This window comes from Aulonocara stuartgranti (genome assembly GCF_965226115.1).
Source record: "Aulonocara stuartgranti genome assembly, chromosome: 7".
Lineage (NCBI taxonomy): Eukaryota > Metazoa > Chordata > Actinopteri > Cichliformes > Cichlidae > Aulonocara > Aulonocara stuartgranti.
Window position 1 is genome coordinate 55403408 of NC_138945.1, and position 18986 is coordinate 55422393.

At 38.7% G+C, this 18986-nt stretch overlaps 2 protein-coding genes across 5 annotated transcripts; both read right to left on the minus strand.

Moving 5' to 3' along the window:
- Positions 1-89: 89 nt before the first annotated feature.
- fth1b (ferritin, heavy polypeptide 1b) lies at positions 90-3845 on the minus strand. 2 transcript variants are annotated; one of them, XM_082541767.1, is made up of 5 exons: positions 3619-3845; positions 2446-2549; positions 2178-2324; positions 1832-1957; positions 90-1738 (listed from the first exon to the last, which is right to left on the minus strand). In XM_082541767.1, exons 1-5 carry the CDS (start codon positions 3680-3682, stop codon positions 1580-1582), a joined length of 600 nt encoding a protein of 199 aa, XP_082397893.1. In that variant the 5' UTR covers positions 3683-3845; the 3' UTR covers positions 90-1579. The 2 variants fall into 2 exon arrangements, with proteins under 2 accessions (XP_082397893.1, XP_082397894.1); XM_082541768.1 differs by lacking the exon at positions 3619-3845 and adding an exon at positions 2984-3590 and having other exon boundaries at positions 91-1738.
- Positions 3846-4951: 1106 nt separating this feature from the next.
- On the minus strand, positions 4952-17149 carry incenp (inner centromere protein). 3 transcript variants are annotated; one of them, XM_082541756.1, is made up of 20 exons: positions 16965-17149; positions 14359-14459; positions 14158-14268; positions 13430-14067; positions 13294-13342; positions 12439-12542; positions 12304-12340; positions 12050-12137; positions 11818-11958; positions 11485-11502; positions 10507-10616; positions 10310-10430; positions 10104-10211; positions 9863-10002; positions 9008-9128; positions 7980-8078; positions 7705-7740; positions 7423-7485; positions 7180-7336; positions 4952-5367 (listed from the first exon to the last, which is right to left on the minus strand). In XM_082541756.1, the coding sequence occupies exons 2-20, from the start codon at positions 14457-14459 to the stop codon at positions 5195-5197; spliced, it is 2415 nt and encodes an 804-aa protein (XP_082397882.1). In that variant the 5' UTR covers positions 16965-17149; the 3' UTR covers positions 4952-5194. The 3 variants fall into 3 exon arrangements, with proteins under 3 accessions (XP_082397882.1, XP_082397880.1, XP_082397881.1); XM_082541754.1 differs by having other exon boundaries at positions 4955-5367; positions 14359-14504; positions 16965-17148; XM_082541755.1 differs by lacking the exon at positions 11485-11502 and having other exon boundaries at positions 4955-5367; positions 14359-14504; positions 16965-17148.
- Positions 17150-18986: the final 1837 nt, after the last annotated feature.

The following is an 18986-nucleotide window of genomic DNA, read 5'->3' on the forward strand; positions in this document are numbered from 1 at the left end:
TGACACTATTAAAGTTTTTTTCCAAATAAAATGAAAAACTTTAATTTATTTGTACATTACAACTTTATTGTTTTATTTTACAAGCATACTGAATCTACAATTTGACTTAACATCTGCAGAAGGAAGCAATCAGTCCAAATAAAATACAATGAGAAAACATTTTCACAGGTCTCACTGCTTATGCATGTTAATGTTTATTTAACTGTCAAAAATAAAACAAGCTGAAAGATTTTATGAGACATTAAAAAAATGACAAAAATGTACAATGTTATTCATAATTATGGATGGTAGAGCTAGCTTGTCTGCTCCAATGGACCTGGCATGTTAAAAAATGGTGTATATTTGAGAGATAGGGAATTGTATTCTTAGCTGTGAACTATCAGTGTTCTGTTTCAAGTATGCTTCCTTCAGGATTTGATAGATGGGTAAGTGGCTTTTTCCACCATTAAAAGTGCATTTAGCTGCAATTTCAGCTTTCTGAGCTATCTCATCGCACTGCCCTACATCATGCTCTTGAGGTGGCTCGTCTGTTTAAGTCAGATGTAGTGAAAGTGGAGTTTCATTGATTGGACAAAGCAGAAGGCGTCTCACAGTGAGATACAGAGCTCAGTTTTCAGAGAACTAGAGTTGTGCTAGTAACCAAAGGTTTCTTAAAATAAAGACAAATGGAAAACAACACACACACACACACACACACACACACACACACACACACACACACACGCTATAAAATAATAAATATAATTAAATTAACCAGTGTTTTAGTATTGTTACATATTGTAACAAGAATATATTGGAGTGGTCTATAAACATGGTTCTTGGCTTTTATGTGTGGATGGTGGTTAAACTATGAGAAATATTCTGTGAAAAAAAGAAAAAGAATAAAATAACTGAATAGGCCAGAAAAACCTTATTGCGAATAATACCGTGGTAGCTTTATCAGTACACAGAAGCCTGGGGCTTCAGCTGGACAAAATACCTCAGCCTGAGTGTGTAATTTTTGGGAGGTGTAGCTTAATGCCAACATGGTGCCACACTACCTGAAGAGGAGCTTGAAAAGCCAAAAAATGCACCAAGATGGTTGGACTTAAGTGCTAAATAAGAGCTAATGAAGTGATGACACACATGGTAGGTCCAACTCTGTCCAAAGTGCCTTTACCTTACTTTACAGTCACAAAATTTTAAACACCACTGGTATAACAGATAACAAAGCAGAATTTCTCTTTGCTTTTTAAATTCTCAAACAAAAAAGGTTGATTAACAATTTTTCAATGCATGTAATTTAAATTATTGCAGCCTAAAACGTTTCAGCGCCACGGTCCAATCTTCCTAAACCTGACATGTAAGGAAACCTGAATGCATAACTAGCATGATTTAAAGGCCTGCTTAGTCTTTTTTTTTTTTTTTTTTACACACTACACGTAGTATGAGGTGAGGGTTACACAACTCCAGTCTGCGCTACAGCCTCTGCTAACAGCTAATGAACACAAATAAAGCAGCATTCTTTTATAACATATGCAGTATATACTGTATTTGGCAGACATGCAGCAGAATTACCCATGATCACATGTGCCTCAATTTAACTGCCCTCTTCAGCCATGGTGTGTTTGTCAAAGAGGTACTCAGCCATGCCGCTCTGAGGGGCTCCCATCCGGCATAGGTTTGAGGTCCAGTCGGCGAGCTGTTTGATGGATTTTACCTGCTCGTCCAGAAAATGTGTTTCTATGAAGTCGCACATCTGCGGGGGACGGAAAAAGACAATATGCTGCATCTTACTAGATAGTCATATCCGAACAGCGGAGACTGTACATCCTCCACGCCTGCTTCTTACATGAGGGTCATTGTGTTCAGTGGCCATTTTCTGCAGGTCCAGCAGGGATTGGTTTACATTTTTCTCCAGCTGCAGGGCACACTCCAAGGCCTCCACGCCACTCCCCCACTCATCTCTATCCGGTTTCTAACGCATTAATATTTCAAGAAGATTCAGCACCGATCAGATTCATGTAAAATTATTCATATTAAAGCAACCTGAAGCACTGCAGTCCATCCATTTTTATAATTAAAAAACATTGTAAAGCCTTGATGAATAAAAAGACGGTTTTGTTTTTTAATATAAAAAGACATGAATTTGGCTTTTTTTTTTTTTTAAACTCATTAGCGAAAATATCCTTACATACCCTGATGTCTTGCAGAAATATTTTGCCTCCCCGCTTGTTCTGGAAGGTCATCAGCTTCTCTGCATGCACAACCTCTTCTTTGGACTGATTGTGAAAAAACTTTGCAAAATTTGGCAAGCATTTATCATCCCTTTCAAAATAATATGCCTAAAAGTCAGGAGAGTAAACAAAAATAAACAAACAAAAAGATTAAAACACTCTTTTTAATGCCTTTGAAATAACACAGGGCTGTGATACATAACACCACTGACTCAGAAACATTTCTTACCATAGAGAGATAAACATAAGAGGCATACAGCTCCAGGTTTATCTGTCTATTAATGGCAGCCTCGCAGTCATGGTGGAAGTTTTGACGGATCTGAGAAGTCATTTCTGGAAAGATCATAACAATAACTAAATGCTGATCAAATGTAAGGCTGTTCATAACTGGAGAAGCAGATTATTCAGGCAGTTAATTGCAGTATGTTGCATTTTAAAAAAGTATCTAGCCATCAATACTGAGACACTGAGAATTTACACTTCACGTGTTTGTTTGCCTGCATCAAACTAAACACAACTACTTTTAAAACATCTGAAAAATGTCCCTACATATAAATAATCGAGTGGACACTACAACGTCATCTGTATTCACATTAATCCAGACAAATGACCTTGGGACTAAAAAAGGCAAACACCAGAGCAGCTGTTGGTCAAAGTTAATAGTAAAGTAGCAGACAACTTCTGTCTTAAATTTGCACCTAGTTAATACAGAATCCGTGTTTCGTGACACTGAACTTGTGATAAGACGAGACACAAACATTGTTTACCTGCACACGCAAAGAAACCACAGCGTTCAAGCCTGCAGCTACTGCCAAATAACGGGCTACCACCCGCGTTGTTTTATTTGTTGTTCTTGTTGGCCGTGGTGTACCTGCGTATACTAAGCATTACGGTAAGTGCTGCTTTTAACATAAAAGCTGCCTCTCGGTGTCTCCCGCACAATAACAGTCTGGTGTTGAATTGAAATATTAAAACTCTTAATCGATCTCGTTACACGCAAGTCACTAAGTTTGAAGGGAGTATATATATATCCCAATTCCCCAGAAGCGCTTTTATCGTTAAGGTATTTCTTACACTACCGTAATGCTTAGTATAAATACATGAAAAACAACGCTGGTTGCTTGCGTGACCCAAGCGGAGGCTGGCTTAACAGCTATGAGGAACGTTAGGTTATGGCAGTGGCATGAATAAGGCCAACTTGGTGGCTAAATTATATCAAAATTTAAGCTTCGTGCACCTTGCAGGCATCGAAGCCCACGCTAACTGAACAACAGTTGCGTTGCCAAATATATTCAGCGCAGCTAATCGCTGCTAGCAACCAAATCTTAGTCAGCTGATTTCACAAACAGGACAGGTTGCACATTTAAACCCAGCTGCGGAGGAAGCGGTTATATAAACCAACCTTCTTCGACGATTTCACACGTTTCGCTAAACTTATCGCTGATAGTTGCGCTTGCTTGCGACATTAAATTTCCAACTAAGGACTTAACTCGCCGTTTTGCCGACGCGCAAACGCACTTAGGTGACTGCAACGCTGTTGACGTTAGCCGTTAAAGGTGCGGAATGGACACGTTAAAATTAAAAGCTTTTGTGGCTATGTGGACAGCACACAAACCAGTGTGCCAGCGGCTGCATTAGTCTGAAATTATGTTTAATCATTGTGCATTGGTTTTTTTTTTATGTTTAAATTAAAGACTGACACATTCCCCAAAAATTAAACACTGAAGATTCAAACTATGAAAATATTCATAACAAAAACAAGTAAATCTTGTAGATCTTGGGACCTGTCTTGTCTTTCATGCATTGCGTATTCCGTAGACCAAAGGTAAAACACTACAATGGAAACTGGTACATATTTAATGCCGCCTTTTAATTTCGATTTCTTTTATTATGCTGTCTGACAGAGATGTCAGTCTAATTTTACAGAATCTCCCCGCTCTCTCTCAGGATAAAAACATTTATTTACAGTTCATTCTTGTAATGTTAATATAAGAAAAAGAAATGCAATTGCAACAGGACGTCTGTTTTTTCTACGCGATGAAGAAAATTGCTTTTGTAGTAAATAAATGAAATCTGTCAGCATGACTCTTTAGGCTTAAATTCTAAGAAATAAACATTTAAAAGCATTCAAGTTTATAGCTACTGTTCTTTATCAGGAGCTACAAAGACAAAAAGTCCAAAATGTAGGCCTTCCTTTACATTTACCAAAGCTGTCCAGTGGGTCCAATACTGGGCTCAAGACCTGTCTGACACCCATTTTAGGGATCAGTAAACCCGAATAAAGAGCATCTGAACTTTATAATAATAAATGCAGAGAATTCTCGGTTGTAGCCTGAAACTAAACGAAATTAAAAACCCAGATTTTAAACCAATTACAAAGTCTATAACTGAGAGGCTGCATGTGTGATCTAGATCGATGTAACTTAAGTCAAGCTAAACCTTACTTTAGTGAAATAAACGCACCAAATTTAAAATTTTCCCCAGCCGTGGTGCCAAAACTATTAAGTAGCTATTCTGGAACACACAGCAGACTTCTTAGCAGAGGATTTCCCTGAGCTTTAAGCTTTACAACCAGCTTTCAACACAGTGCTGCATTTTGAACTAAAAGTCATGACAACTGCTGAGTGACAAAATCCTTTTACAGCACATACCTCTAATAGAGAAAGTTTGACATACCAGATTGAAGAAAACAACCATAAATATTATAAAAGAGATTCTGCTTTACTGTCCAGCAAAAACAACCATCACCGTTGTTATTCAGTTAACCTGCTTTTAATTTACAAGCCAAAACAAAACAATTACATCTCTAAAAGCTAAACAAACCACAGATACAAAAACCTACTGAGACAAAGATGTGAAACACAAACATACATTTAAAAAGAATATTCAGAAAAACAAAAAAAATGACTTTATTTGAAACAGATTTTCAGAATTTTAACTATACAGCAGTTTAATACATCTGTATGAGTGTACAGATGTTACTTTCCAGCTGGAGGCGAGTGCCACACTGCAGAGCTGGTACGTTTAAAATATCTGGGCTTGCTCTTGTAAAAGATGTTTTCTAGTCGTGGTGACTCGATTGCTCCAAAGAAAGAGTCCAAATCAGGAGGGTTGAAGTATTGCTTCATTATTATCTGCTGCAGATTGGGACCTGGAAGAGAGAGAGAGAACACAAACAGGTCTGTTTAGGGGCTTTAAATAGCATGCAATATCCACAAACACATGTGGGTTTAGCTCAGTTTGGTAGGGGTGTAAAATTGTGACGTAGAGACCAGAACTGTGATACAAATGTCTGAAATATCTTATCATGGTTCAAGTTTCCTGTAGTGTCATACCTAGGATTCTTCATCCCAAGTTAAAGTGTGCTAATATCAAGGGAGCCATTACATTTCAAGTTCAGTCAGGAAATGAAGTTATATTTGTGATCAAGTAATCAGTTGTCCAACAGATCTCAGCAGATTTCTGCCTCTCCCTATTGAAGAGACTTCTTCCTCTCCACTGGTGCCAACAAATACGTTTGATTTTTTTTGTTTTGTTTTTGTGGTTAGTATTTATTCGTTTGTGCTCTGCCCAACTGGGAATGAAATGCTTGGACCAGCTGGCTGTTCAGGGTGCAGAACACATGAAAACGTGGACGTTACAGAGTGCCCTCTGGTGGCCAAACTATACAATCTTAACCACTGTAAATGTTCACATTGCACATGTGCAGGTATGGCCAAAATCTCATATCCCAATAACAATATACAGGGCTGTAGACTAACTTTTTGCCATGGGCGTAACTTTAAAAAGTTAGGCGTACCGGCACACAGCCGACAGCGCTGTAAACAACGGTAGACTGGTGGGTAATAAGCGAATGAATAATACAGAAAACAGATTGGAGACGGGAAACTGAAAGTACAGAGAGAGAGCGAGAGAGAAGCAAAATTCATGACGACATTGATCAAATGTGAAGCACAGTTTGCTGCTTCTTTTGCAGCTCAGAATCAGCGCAAACACAGAGCGGACCCGACGCAGAATCGCCGAGCTCCGACAGCGTGTCCGTCTGCGGGCCGTCGGCTGAGAAAGCCGAGAAAGACAAAGCTGATTCTGATGCGTCGGGTCTGTGTTACGTCTTTGTGTGGAATCCGTGTACCTGCTCTCATTTGCTGTTTGGTTGTTGTTGAAATTGTTTTGCCAGGGAAAAAAAAAACTCAGTTATATTTAAAAGTCGATTCAGGATTTAATGAATCGATATCGCTTTATTCAAGCTACTCACCTCTCTCTTCCACCTGCACTTTCAACTGGACCACAGCCAATCAGAGAGGTCCCGCCCCTTACTATCTCTGATTGGTTTAGTCCACGATAGGGGCATAATGTGTGTCTGTTGCTGACCACAGGGAAGGTTGCAGAATTTTATTATTTTTTTGCTACCCGAACAGTTGGTCGCACAGGTGCAACCAAATACTTTTTTTTTTTTTTTTTTTTAGTCGCACCACTGAAAAATTTGGTCGCATTTGCGACCAAATTGGTCGCACTCTAGAGCCCTGATATACATCACAAAATAGTGGCTTTCTAAATTCTGTGAATCTCGGGCACCTCAACTTGTCTCAGATTTTCAAAGCAGGGTCTTAAAAAAAAAAAAACCATCATGGTGCTGGGCCATTTCATTTCACCAGCAATTCCCTAAATTTAGGCTCAGAGTTTCAGCCTAAATTTAGGGGGGAATTCTCAGTCTTCCTGAGGCAAACAAATTCAGGCTTGGTGACCCAGATAGAGGAGAGTTAGAGTTAGAGTTAGTTCATGGAGGTTACAATATTTCTTTGACTGGAGCTGTGTAGTAGCAGTAGTAGGACTCCATGGTGAATTTTGAGCTTAGTATGAATCCACCGTAACAATTTGAGACAATCAATTATAACTGAGCTGGATTAACGTGTAACACATAAGCACTTCAGGTATACTGAAGAGTTAAGAGATCATTAAATACCTTCTGCCCAGGATGGAATAGGCTTCCTTGGTGCAGACTCGTCATCAGTAGAGTCATCACTGTTTTGGTCCATCCCATAGTCTTCTGAATTTTTGGACAAAATCAAAGGTTTATCTCCACCCTTTGGCGTGATGGCATATGACTGTGGCGAGGAGTGCTGCAGAAAGAGGAGGGAAAAAAATAATTTAGTCTTTGTTTAGAATAAATATACGTGTGTTAAAAATACATAAAACAATCACATACCTCAATATCAACAGTCACGTTGAGATCACCACCTTTTCCTACAGGTGTGCTCATTACTGAGCGCTGAACAGTTCAAGAAAATTGGGAAATTACACGTTAATTTACACCCTTTGAAACATTTATTATAAATGTTTGCTACTGAGAAACTAAATTAAATGCTAATCTATTACCTTTGTCATGGACACACACGTAATCATTTTCACATGCTTAAGGCTTCAGATGAAGAGACATGGTATAATGAATATAATCTAATGTAAAAAGTATAATATCTATTGTTATTACCTCAATATCCACAGTCACATTTAGGTTAGCAGCAGTCTGTATTGCATGGGGAGAGGGAGAAGGAAATTTAATGAGGTTTAGGGAGAAAAAAAAAAAAAAAAAAAAAAAAAAAAAAAACACCCTTAAAAGCGGTTTCATTTGAAATATTTTTGTTGACTATATGATCTCAAATAACAGAACGCATAGAAACACAGGAAATGTTTCTGTAGTTTGGGTTTGCTCCCCAGTTTGTACCTATGTTAAGATGTCTCGATGAACTGAAGGTTTTGCTGTACCTGTGTTTTAGCAGCCTCTTGAGCAGCAGCGTCCCTCTGCTTAGCAGCTTCCAGCTCTTTAGCAGCTTTCTCTTTTGCTGCCAGCCTTTGCTGCTCCTCCTAGTGGAAGAAAAACCAGACAGCTGAGCAGCTGCAGTCACAAACAGCTGCTGACAGACGTCCTCATACATTAAGTTAATGAGATTACCACGTGTTGAGTTTTTATGAGAAGAGAAAACTTTCCGAGTCATTTCCTGAAAGAGTCCTGCTAATTAACATCTGCTGAAGTGGATCCCCATCAAACACCGTGAACGAGAAGCTCTAGCATAGACAGTGGAGAACCTGCTGCAGTCTTTACATACCTCACTGACCATGACATCAAATGCAAGAAAGCCACAGACTTGCATGTTTCTGCCACACTGATTATGTGTGTGCACTTTCACCGTTCAGTACTTTAGGACTAAACATTGAAGTAAATCTGATTTCCTTTGCTCTGCTAAATTGAAAGTACCTGAAGTAATTTTCTCTGCCACATACAAAAATGAGCTGAAATACTGAAGCCACTGACAAGTGAACTGTGATGCTGCATCACATTTCTTTGCTGGGAAAGCACCCAGCAATAACACATATTGGTACATACACCACAGAGAAAAAACAAACACCACCACAGGTTCACATTAGGACCAATACCTTATAGTTTGGGCCAATTAAAATGGTGCTTGTAATATGCATCATCAGGGATTGTAACATCTAGTCCTTTTATTTAATAATGCTGCTAATATTATTAATAATAATAATAATAATAATAATAATAATAATAATAATAATAATAATAACAATAATAACAACAACAACAACGCACAGACTCACATCTTTAATTTCAGGGTATTCACACCCATGTTTCCTAATCATCTGAATCAAGTTCTATTTTTTGTTTTTAAATATCAAGCCCAAACATGGGGAATTCCACTCACTTTTTATTTCTCTTATTAGGAGTAACTATTGCGAGTGCTCAAACATCAAGTTTTGTTTAAAATTCCATTTCTTACCAGTTTTCTTTTTTCCTCGAGTGCCTTCCTTTTCTCCTCGAGTTCCCTCATCTCTTTCTCTCTCGCTGCTCTCTCAACTTCACGCTGCAGAGCAAGAGCTTTTTCTTTCTCCACTCGCTGTCTGCAAGCACAAACATCACATCAACTTTAAAAACAAAATCCAAAAACAAAACCTGGAGTGAAATCACATCCTTTTCTTACAGGCTTTAACAATCTTTTTTGTTTGTCATTTCAGGTAATTAACACTTTAGGTATGTTAGGTATGGTGTTTTGTATATACACTACTCCTCCACATCACTGATCACAGTTTCCTGTTAACTGTTTCCATCTGTGAGGGACAGAGAGTAATAAAGGACAATTTATGGATGTTTGGAAAGTGAGAAATTTATTAATCATTTGAAATTCACATTGTTTAAGTCCTACTTTGCAGAGCAAAATGTTTCCAGTGCAGCAGGATGATATCAGAGCCACCACAGCTCTTAGCACTAAAGTTAACAATAGCCTTTTAAGCTAAACATCTGGAGTTATATTTGTAACGGTGACTGTTAATGTTAACAACTGTGGATATATTTTATCTGATAAGCCCAAGTAACAGGTGTCCTTAAATTGGCAGCGGGGTCATTTATAATATGGAGCAGACTGGTTGTATAGCCAAACAAGAGAAAAGACCCCGGTCCTTTCTTTTTTTGGGGATACATTTTCAGTTTAAGAGGAAAAAAACGTTACAGTTAGTGGATTCTTAGAAAAGCCAATCAAAACCTAACAGTACTAATATATGCTCTTGTTTAATCAGGACCACATATTATTCTTCTGCATTCCTGTATACTGTGAGAAGTATTGAAATCATCATATGACCTTTCCGCAGCAGCTTGCCGTTCCCTCTCCAGCTCCCTTTCCCTCTCGCGTTCTTGCTCCCTCTTCAGCTCGAGAGCTTTACGAGCCTCTTCCTCAGCTTTCTTCTTGGCCAGCAACTCTTGCTGTCGCTTTTCTTCCTCCTGATTTAACAAACAAACATGCATGCAGTATAAGAAAATATAGTGCCTTTAACCCTCTGCACAAGAGCTGTAGTGCCAATACTCCACAAAAAGCAAATAACCTGCTGAATCTTCTTCTTTCTGGCCTCCTCTTCCATTTTCCTCTTCTGTTCTAGCTCCTCTTGACGCTTCAGGGCCGCTTTCTTCTTGGCCTTCTCCTCCGCCACGCGCTGCATGAATGTGTAGAATGGGAAAGACCGAGCAAATGTGAGTTGGTTTCTTTTAAAGCGGAATATACAGATTCAGGCCCAACAGAGCTGTTGCATACCTTATCATTTTTCTCATCAAGCTGAGCCATTTTTTGCTCAATCTTCTTCTTCTTCTCTTCCTCCCTCTGCTCCTCTTTTACTTTGGCCTCAACGACTCTTCTTAACCTCTCATCCCTCTTCCTAGAAGACGATGTTAGAAGTTAATTAAAAGAAATTTAAGTTGTGCCTTTGATTCTGAAATATGTGCATGGTTAACCTTTTAAGTTCCTCCTGTTTCCTCTTCTTATCCTCTTCCATTTTCCTCATCCTTTCCTCCTCTTGCTCCTGCTTCTTTTTAAGTGCTTCAAGTTTGTTACGCTCTTTTGTCTGAGAATATAGAACAAAGAGGTTACAAATTAAGTAGATTTTCAGATAAAAACCTCATCCTGTCACAAAGAAATATGATCAAGATGCTGTAAGGTGAAAAGGTGGCAAACAATCATAAAATTAAAAAAAAAAAAAAAAAAAAAAAAAAAGGGGGGGGGGGGGGAGAGGAGAAGGCCCCTACAAAAATAAAGCAAAAATCCATCCAAAATGCCAGTTTCATGGTCTCTAAAAGGTTCAGTTAAATCAAATGTGCAGATTAAAATAAGGAAACTATGCATTAAGAAGGCCATGAGGGAAAAACCACCAAGTGCACAAACACAGCACTGTACAAATCCCAAAAGTAACTGTGCGATATACTTCCCCAGTTTTATCTTAATCCACAAACAGGTCAATCACATTCAAAAGAAAATAAATAAAAAGCTTAGGTTAAGATGGATTTCTACTTTATGATGAAATAATGTCTCAAAGACAACACTGAGATTACCAAAGCTATTTAAAGTGATTTGATTTCTGTTAGCTTACAACATGACAAACAAAGACCATTAGTGACCCGTGAGATCAGGCTGATGAAATGTTTACAGAGCAGCCCCTTCCACACACGGCCGCTGTGAAACAAATGCATTTGATAAGCTTCAGGTTGTTTACATGCAGGTCGATCTCATGCCCATAGAAAGTGCAGCGCAGAGTCCACCTTTACATTTAGTACTTGACTTTTTATTTAAAACACCCAAATGTCATGCCAGTGGGAAAGAGGCTTGGATGGGGAAAGTGCTAAATGAGTACAAGTTTAATCAAGTCACACAACGGGAATATTAAACACCAGCAATGCCCAAAAACAAAGTGCTTCGATGTTTGACATTACACTTACCACTATGCTAGTGTTGAACTGAGGAGAGGAGAAAGCACATCCAAATAAGGTCCGCATAATTCATACCAGACCACAAATATGACCCACAACATTTATGAAGTGTGTTTTTTTGTTTTTATTTGTCCCCCCACATTTTAAGCTCCCATAAGTTTCTCAAATACATACAAGATTTAGGTTTATGGGATGCTCACTGATGAAAGGACCTTTTCACATTAGTCAGATTAAAAGTGACTGAATGCAACTTTAAATTCACTGCAACACTGACTATACCGAGCATGTGGAGAGAAGCTGGTACATATTAAATAATGCTACCTTGCAGCGTGTGAAGCCTACCTTAGGATCAATCCTCAGAGGAGTGTTGTGTTTGATGAAGGACTTGATCACTGCGGTCCGGCCGACTGAATTCGGAGTCATCATCAGCATCTGATTCTTTTGGACGGTGTGCAGAAAAGACTTCATGTGGGGTTTGATTGCCTGTTCATCCAGAGCAAACAGAAAGTGTCAAACCTTAAGAAATCCACTTAAAACATGAAAATGTCCATCAACCATATTAAGAGCTTCTTACACTTTGACTTTTCTTGGGAGGAGAGCACCTCTTTGTCGGACTTTCATCTATAGTATCAGGTGCTTTACGCTTAGTGCTGCGACTTGACCTTTAAAAAAAAAAAATTAATTAATTAATTAATAAAAAACAAACAAAAACAAACAAACAAAAAAAAAACCCCACACAACACAGGTAGAAATAAATAAATAAAAACACAATTCATTTAGTTTTTCCTGTAAATGTGCTCTTTATCACAGCAGTCATATAGCACCCACCTCCGAACTGGCAGCAAATTCAGCTTCTCAGTGACAACTGAAAGAAAACAATGTTTTCAGTGCAAATAAGTCTCAAATGAAATGACATTTAGACTTAAAAAAAATATATATTGTATTTGTTAATAGTTTCCATACTTGCTCGGTTAGGAGTCATCTCACTGATAAACAATGATGGGGGCGCCAGTTTGGGTGAGTTTGCAGCCACGGAACGAGTGATGCGCATGAGACGTGTTGTTGCTCTGTACACAACCACAGTGGATTTTTAAAAACGAATAAGATGTGATTGAAGTGCAGACTTTCAGCTTTAATGCAGGGGGTTTAACAAAGATTTTACTTTAACTGCTTGGGAATTACAGCTTTTTAGTTTTCACTTTTAGTTTTGCAGCATTAGGCTGAGTCTGAGCACAGCCCTGTACATGTCACAGTTCATCCTGCTACTTCATCAATAAACACATCAAAAAATGACCTGGTTCCACTGGCAGACATTAGGCCCATGAGATAACACTACCTCCACCATGTCTGACAGATAATATGGTATGCTTCAGTTTGGTTTCCCTCTTTCTCCATACTTTCTACTTCTCATCATTCTGGTACAAGTTTATCTTGTTTCTACTTGTACAAAGAATTTCTTTCCAGACCTGAGCCAGCTCATTTAGATGATTTCTGGCAAAGTCTAATGTGGGCTTCCTGTTCTTGAGCATAATTTGTAGTTTGCATCTTGTACCAACTTTGTGCATTTACATTCATGAAGGCATCTGTTGATCACAGAACGTGACATTGAGATGTCTACCACCCTCAGCTGCATGAGCCCTAAAGTTAAATCCAACATCACTCCTAGGTTTCGTGCTTATTGGCTTTGGGTAAAGATTTAGTTTAAGGATCAGTAGATTCAAGAAGACCATTCAGAACTTTTTTTTTTTTTTTTTTAAAGCTCTGTTACAAAACCATATCATTACGATTCCCATATCCTTTTTTTAAAATAACACTCACACTTCCTGGTTTTCCCTCTCCATTTCCTCCTCCTCCACGCAAGAGTCATCTACAATAATAAAAAGTCAAACATTTCAAACAGCCCTTTAATAATTGGGAAATTAAGTAATTATAAGCAAACTAGTCCTTTTCTTACCACTAACTTTGGTGCTACATGTGGAGTTACCCGCACGAGTAGCTTTCCTCTTAAGCATGGAGCGGCGCGAGGCACGGCGGACAGATTCCTGAGTCATACTGTGCCGCAGGCCAGCCAGAGAGTGACGTAGCTTCAGGGAGCACTGCACAGAGCTTCGCCTTGAGGTTTGAGCAGATTCAGCTATTGCAATCTTAGCAGCTGTACGAGGAGAGGGCTCAGGCTCTTTTGCAAGCTCAGCAGACAAGCGGTCTGCATGAGAGATGCTGACAACGGCTTCAGGTAAGGGAATCTTAAGAGACTCAGGAGGTGTGGCGTTGCCAACTGTGTCATTTGGTTTGACTTTAGCATCATTCACCTCCTTATTTTCAACCACCACCTCCTCCTCCTCCTCCTCCTCCTCCTCCAGCATCTGCGTTTTGTTTTGCACTTCTTCAGCTTTATCGCTGTCATGAGGTGACTGGCTCTCATCATCTACCACCTCAGGCTTTGTCTGTTTGTTTCTGCGAGTGGTGCGTTTGGACTGTCCAGTGCTGCTGGTGTCAGAGGTGGAGACCTCAGAAATGGGATCCTCTTTAGCAGTGAATTGCAGTGATTTAACAGAAGAGCCACGAAGGTTACTGCGCCTTCCCTTTGAGTATCTAAGCAGGAAAGGATAACGTAAGAGTTACAAAAAAGGTACAGCACGCTTCAGACTGCCTTCACTAAAACCAGGAACTGATAAAACAAACCTTTGCTTTCCTTGATTTTCTTCTTGGCGACCCAAAGACACACGCTTCCTGCGACTGTTTTTCGTCTGTGACGGCGTTTTTGGCATCAACTCTGGTTCAGCATTAAAATCTCTGAAACAAAGAAAAGAAAGCACTCCATTAGAGAAAAATTAAACACATCTATAGAGTAGAGCTACATAGAAGAACATATTTATAGCCTACCTTGAGAACATGCGATTGGCTTCTTGTTGTATCTCCTCAAGCCAAACCATGTGGACATTATCGATTTCATCGATGATGTCTTGTGCTTTGCCACCTAACATCTGCGTGAGGGATAGCACTGATAGTACAGGGTTCATGGTGACGACCTGAGGCACAAAAAGCCAACAGTTCTGAGATCACAAGAATAGTTAAGACCCAATTTACAGGGGTATTAAAAAAAAAAAAAGACTCATTTTTATCTTTTTTAGTGCCAAAATCAGCAGGGCTCTCCTAAAAATATGTCTTTTCTTTAAGTGAGGTTAAATTGATATGGGGGAAAAATGTAATGTACTGAAGCTTCAGTACATTATTATCAAAGAGAGGAAAATGCAATTTTTCCAAATCATGCTTATGTACAGTCACCTCCCAAACACCAGTTTTGAACTGGGGGGGAAATTGAAAACCTTTAGTTTTTGCTATGATCTTGCTTTCTTTTTCCCTTGCAGTGGAGCCCCTTCTCCCCTCTCCAAGATTATGGATCAGCTGTTAAGAGTCACCTTAGTTTCAAGCAGCCCCACACGGAGCATCAGCTACAGTTTAGCTGAGAAAATAATTACTAATCTTAAAATTTTACCCATACCCTTTAAAGCATTAAATCACCTTATTCAAGGACTTATGAAGCCCTAATGCAGCTGGGGAATCTACTTAGTTCATTGAATGGGGCACCATCAGCGTTTGAAATGTCCTTTTCAAAATAGCTTATTAAAAATGTTTCATATGCAGCAATGTTTGGTTTTTTTAAATCCTTCTCATTGTCTCAATATTTTTTGCATTTCTTTTCTTTGTTCTTGTTTGTAGTGTTTTTGTTTTGATTTTTTTAAATCAGTTTTAGGACGACATATTTAATTCCTTTATATGACACACCAATAAATAAAATGCACCAATATTATAATAAATGTCAATCGGTGAAAAATGGCTGGTCTGAGTATTTCAATAAACTGCAGATCTACTGAGATCTCCTAACATAGAAAGAAGAACAGAATAGCCTGAAAAAGAGAAATTATCTAGTGAGTGGCAGGTCTCTAGGTGACAATGCCTTGTTGATGCCAGAGGTTAGAAGAGGCTAGCCAGACTAGTTCAAGGTGATGGGAAGGCAAAGGTAACTCAAATAAACACTCATTACAATTACGACATGGGAAAAAAAAAAATACAAAAACAAACCAAAAAAAAAAAAAAAAGAAAAAAAATTTCTCAATGCCCAACTCATTCAGTGTTAAAGCAGATGCCGTACAACATCAGAAGACTACAGGGGGCCATTCCTGTCAGTTACAAAGAGGAAACAGAGGTGACACTTTCCACTGGATCACCACAAGTGGACAAAAGAAGACTGGAAAACCATTGCCTGATCAGATAAGTCAACAATTTCTGCTGCAACATTTGGATGATACAGTCAGAATCTTGTGAAAACAACTTGGAAGCACAAATCCATTGATGGTTCAGGCTGGTGAGGATATGGGGGATATTTTCTCGCCACACTTCACCCCGTTACCAGTTGCTTACAATTTCCATGCTTTTAAGGTCACAGTGTACTCCTCTTCTGACAGTGGTCACAAAGCTAAATTCATCTTAAACTTGTTTCTTGCACATGAGAGTGAGTTCACTGCACTCAAACGGCCAAACAAGCAACAGATCTCAAACCTGTAGAGCATCTTAGTGATGTTGCTGAAGAGGAAATTCACATCATGGATCTGCAGCACCTGTGTTATGCTTTGAAGTCAGTGTGGACCAAGCTCTCTCAGCAATGTTTACAGCATCTTGTTGAATCTATGCTATAAAAAAAATTAAGGCAGCTCTGGGGGCAAACGTGGGTCCATCCCAGTACTAGCAAGATGTACCTAACAAAGTGGCCACTGAATGTAAGTATTACACGGGTAATATCCGAACCAAATGTGCTTAAAAAGAAACCCCGGAGTTCCTTTAAAAGGATTAACGCACTAACCATTTTTTCATCTCAATAACCAATATCTATCTATCTATCTATCTATCTATCGTTCCTGTTAAAAAACTGTTTTATAGAATAAAACGTTTTACAATAAGACTTTAACCTTTGGACAGCTGTGCAAAGAATACAAGTAATATTAGACTAACTAATGTGTGGGATTTCCTGATAACGTATACTAAACTTGAACAGTGCAGTTTTCCACTTCCGCGACTACACTATATGACAATTAAGGTCGGTGGGTATTTAACAGTGTTGTCGACCAAGAGATTTGTTTTTAATATCTTATTGCAAACCTGGCATGTTGAGATACCATAAAAATAGCATCATTACATGAGCTAAATATTCCAAAAGCACTGAATAATGTATTGAAGTGAACAAAATTAACAACGTTTTCAAATGAACAAGCTAGGTTAGCTAACACAAGACACTTAAGACAGTGCACGCATATTATTTTAAATACTACTGTAAGACTGTTGCAACAGTAATTTTAAGACACATCCGCATAATATAACACATCTTTATCGCGTTTTACTGATAGCTGCTCTGCCGTGTCCTAAAAGTACCACGTTTGCCAGCTAACGTTGATGACCTTAGCTAACATTGTCTATAATGTCAAAATATTTACCTTTGATGTTCACTTTTCTGACGGCTCGTTCTTTTAAAAAGCTACATCAATTGTATACTTGCGTAAAAGACAAATTTGCTAAAACGAGGAGCTTCCCACTTTAATGAATACCCAAGAAGACAACAACGACCCTACAAACTGTCCCGCTGAAACCGTTTATAACTTGTTCAAACCTCTCCAGCCAATCATGAAGCGCTGTGTCCCCGGGAGGCGTTCGATTTGTGGATTGGAATATTTGGATGGGCGGAGCTCACCCCGGTCAGAATAGCTGGGGATGAGGCGGAGTGCCGAAATTCGTGACACGAGAACTCAAATCGTGCGAACCCGAGCAGACGTTCAAGGCGGAGTTACTGCGCTGCCCAGATTTAAATGGACCAATCGGAGATCTGTCGTGGTCCGCCCCTCCAGCACTCAAACATGCAGGAATGACAGTGCAATATAACCAAAGTGGACCAGTTTAGAAAAATGTATTTTATTCTTTGTTTCGTTCTTTTTTCTTTTTATTATTTAAAATCACGCTTGGAAACTGTGGGTTTAGAGTTCGGCTGGCTCTTATTAGTAAACATCTGGATGGAAAGTGTGGATGTGCTCATTATCAGAAAAACCTAAGACTCTAGATGGTGTTGGATTATATAATAGTTTACCACAGGGGATTTGACGATTAAAGGGTAGAGGGTCGCAAGCACACACAACACAAGCACTCTAGTGTGCCTAAATCAAGAAGACGACACAATTGTATTTCAAGTAAACAGTGATGACCTTCCTCTGGATTTTTTCCCCCCTGGAGACTGAAATAGTTTTCTCCTGTCAGGAAGCAAAGCTACAGGATGCTTGAAGTCATGAATCTTACAAAGGTCGTGGTAGTCTGTAAGTCAAAGTAAACAGAAATGCATTGTGTATATACTCTTGTGCCCTCATCCTTCCAGTCATAAATAAAAGTCTATAATGCATTTTAATTATTGTAAGTTGTTTAGTGTTTTGCTTTTTTGCATGGCATATCTAACTACAACTCTAATCATCTAACAGTCACCATTAAAAAGTGTGGATGTGCTTAGTGTCAGGCAAATTAACATAGTTCACTAAAACTTACTCCCTAAATTAGTCTTTTCTTAATGTAGTCAAAGGAGATGGTGCAAGTATTCATTATCCCCAAGTAGAGAGACACTAGGGAGTGTCACAATTTTTACACGGTGATAATGTATCAATACAAAGACACCAAATATCTATATCTCTTCAAATAAATTAAAATACTCTTCAAACACTGCAGAAAGGAGGGCCCTTTTCACGCACCACATCTCCTGAGGAACCTTGGAAGAGCAAATTTACATTAAATCAGTTAAACAAAACAACATCCTACACTTTATACACTTAGTTTGACCAGTCTATCTCCTAATTCAAGGTATTGGCTTGGTCACATGAGTGAAAATTAAACACCAACCTCCTTAAACCTATAAAAGAAATTGATGGCTGGTGATTTGTTTAATTTGATCACATTATGCATTCCTGCAAACAACTGCAGTCTGAGTTGGACTGACTGCAATCACTGTCAGACAGATTGCTGAAGGTCTGCAAATAATTGCTGTCTAATTTATAAATGCAGACAGATGGCGAACATGTTGCCATCAGTCTCCAGATGTCTGAGTCTTGATTAACAAACAAACTCGAGGGGACTCGACTCAACTGGCTGCCAGCGGCTTGTATTCTGATAATACTCCAGTTGGTAAATCACAGTAAATGTTACTGCAATACTCTGCATATGACAAAATGTTTAAAATTGCTATAGTATCATATCATGAGTTAAATCAAGTGATAATATTGTTACAATGCGGTGCCTGGTGAGTCCCATCTTGATCAAGGACAATTAGCATACATAAAATATAAAAAATATACAAAGATTAAACTCAAATGTCAAAGCTGCTCTGAACTAAAGTGAAAGGAAGAGATTCAAAACTAAAACAAAAACACTAAATAAAAATACGTAATTATAATAACTCTGATAATCATATTTCCTTTGACATCACA

Coding starts and splice junctions, on each gene's coding strand:
- fth1b (XM_082541767.1), bottom strand. CDS start 3,682: ATGTCGCAAGCAAGCGCAACTATCAGCGATAAGTTTAGCGAAACGTGT. Junction 2,550..3,618: donor GTGTGAAATCGTCGAAGAAG/GTTGGTTTATAT, acceptor TGATCTTTCCAG/AAATGACTTCTCAGATCCGT. Junction 2,325..2,445: donor CTTATGTTTATCTCTCTATG/GTAAGAAATGTT, acceptor CCTGACTTTTAG/GCATATTATTTTGAAAGGGA.
- incenp (XM_082541754.1), bottom strand. CDS start 14,495: ATGAACCCTGTACTATCAGTGCTATCCCTCACGCAGATGTTAGGTGGC. Junction 13,343..13,429: donor ATGTAGCACCAAAGTTAGTG/GTAAGAAAAGGA, acceptor TTATTATTGTAG/ATGACTCTTGCGTGGAGGAG. Junction 9,129..9,862: donor CGGCAAGCTGCTGCGGAAAG/GTCATATGATGA, acceptor TTGTGCTTGCAG/ACAGCGAGTGGAGAAAGAAA.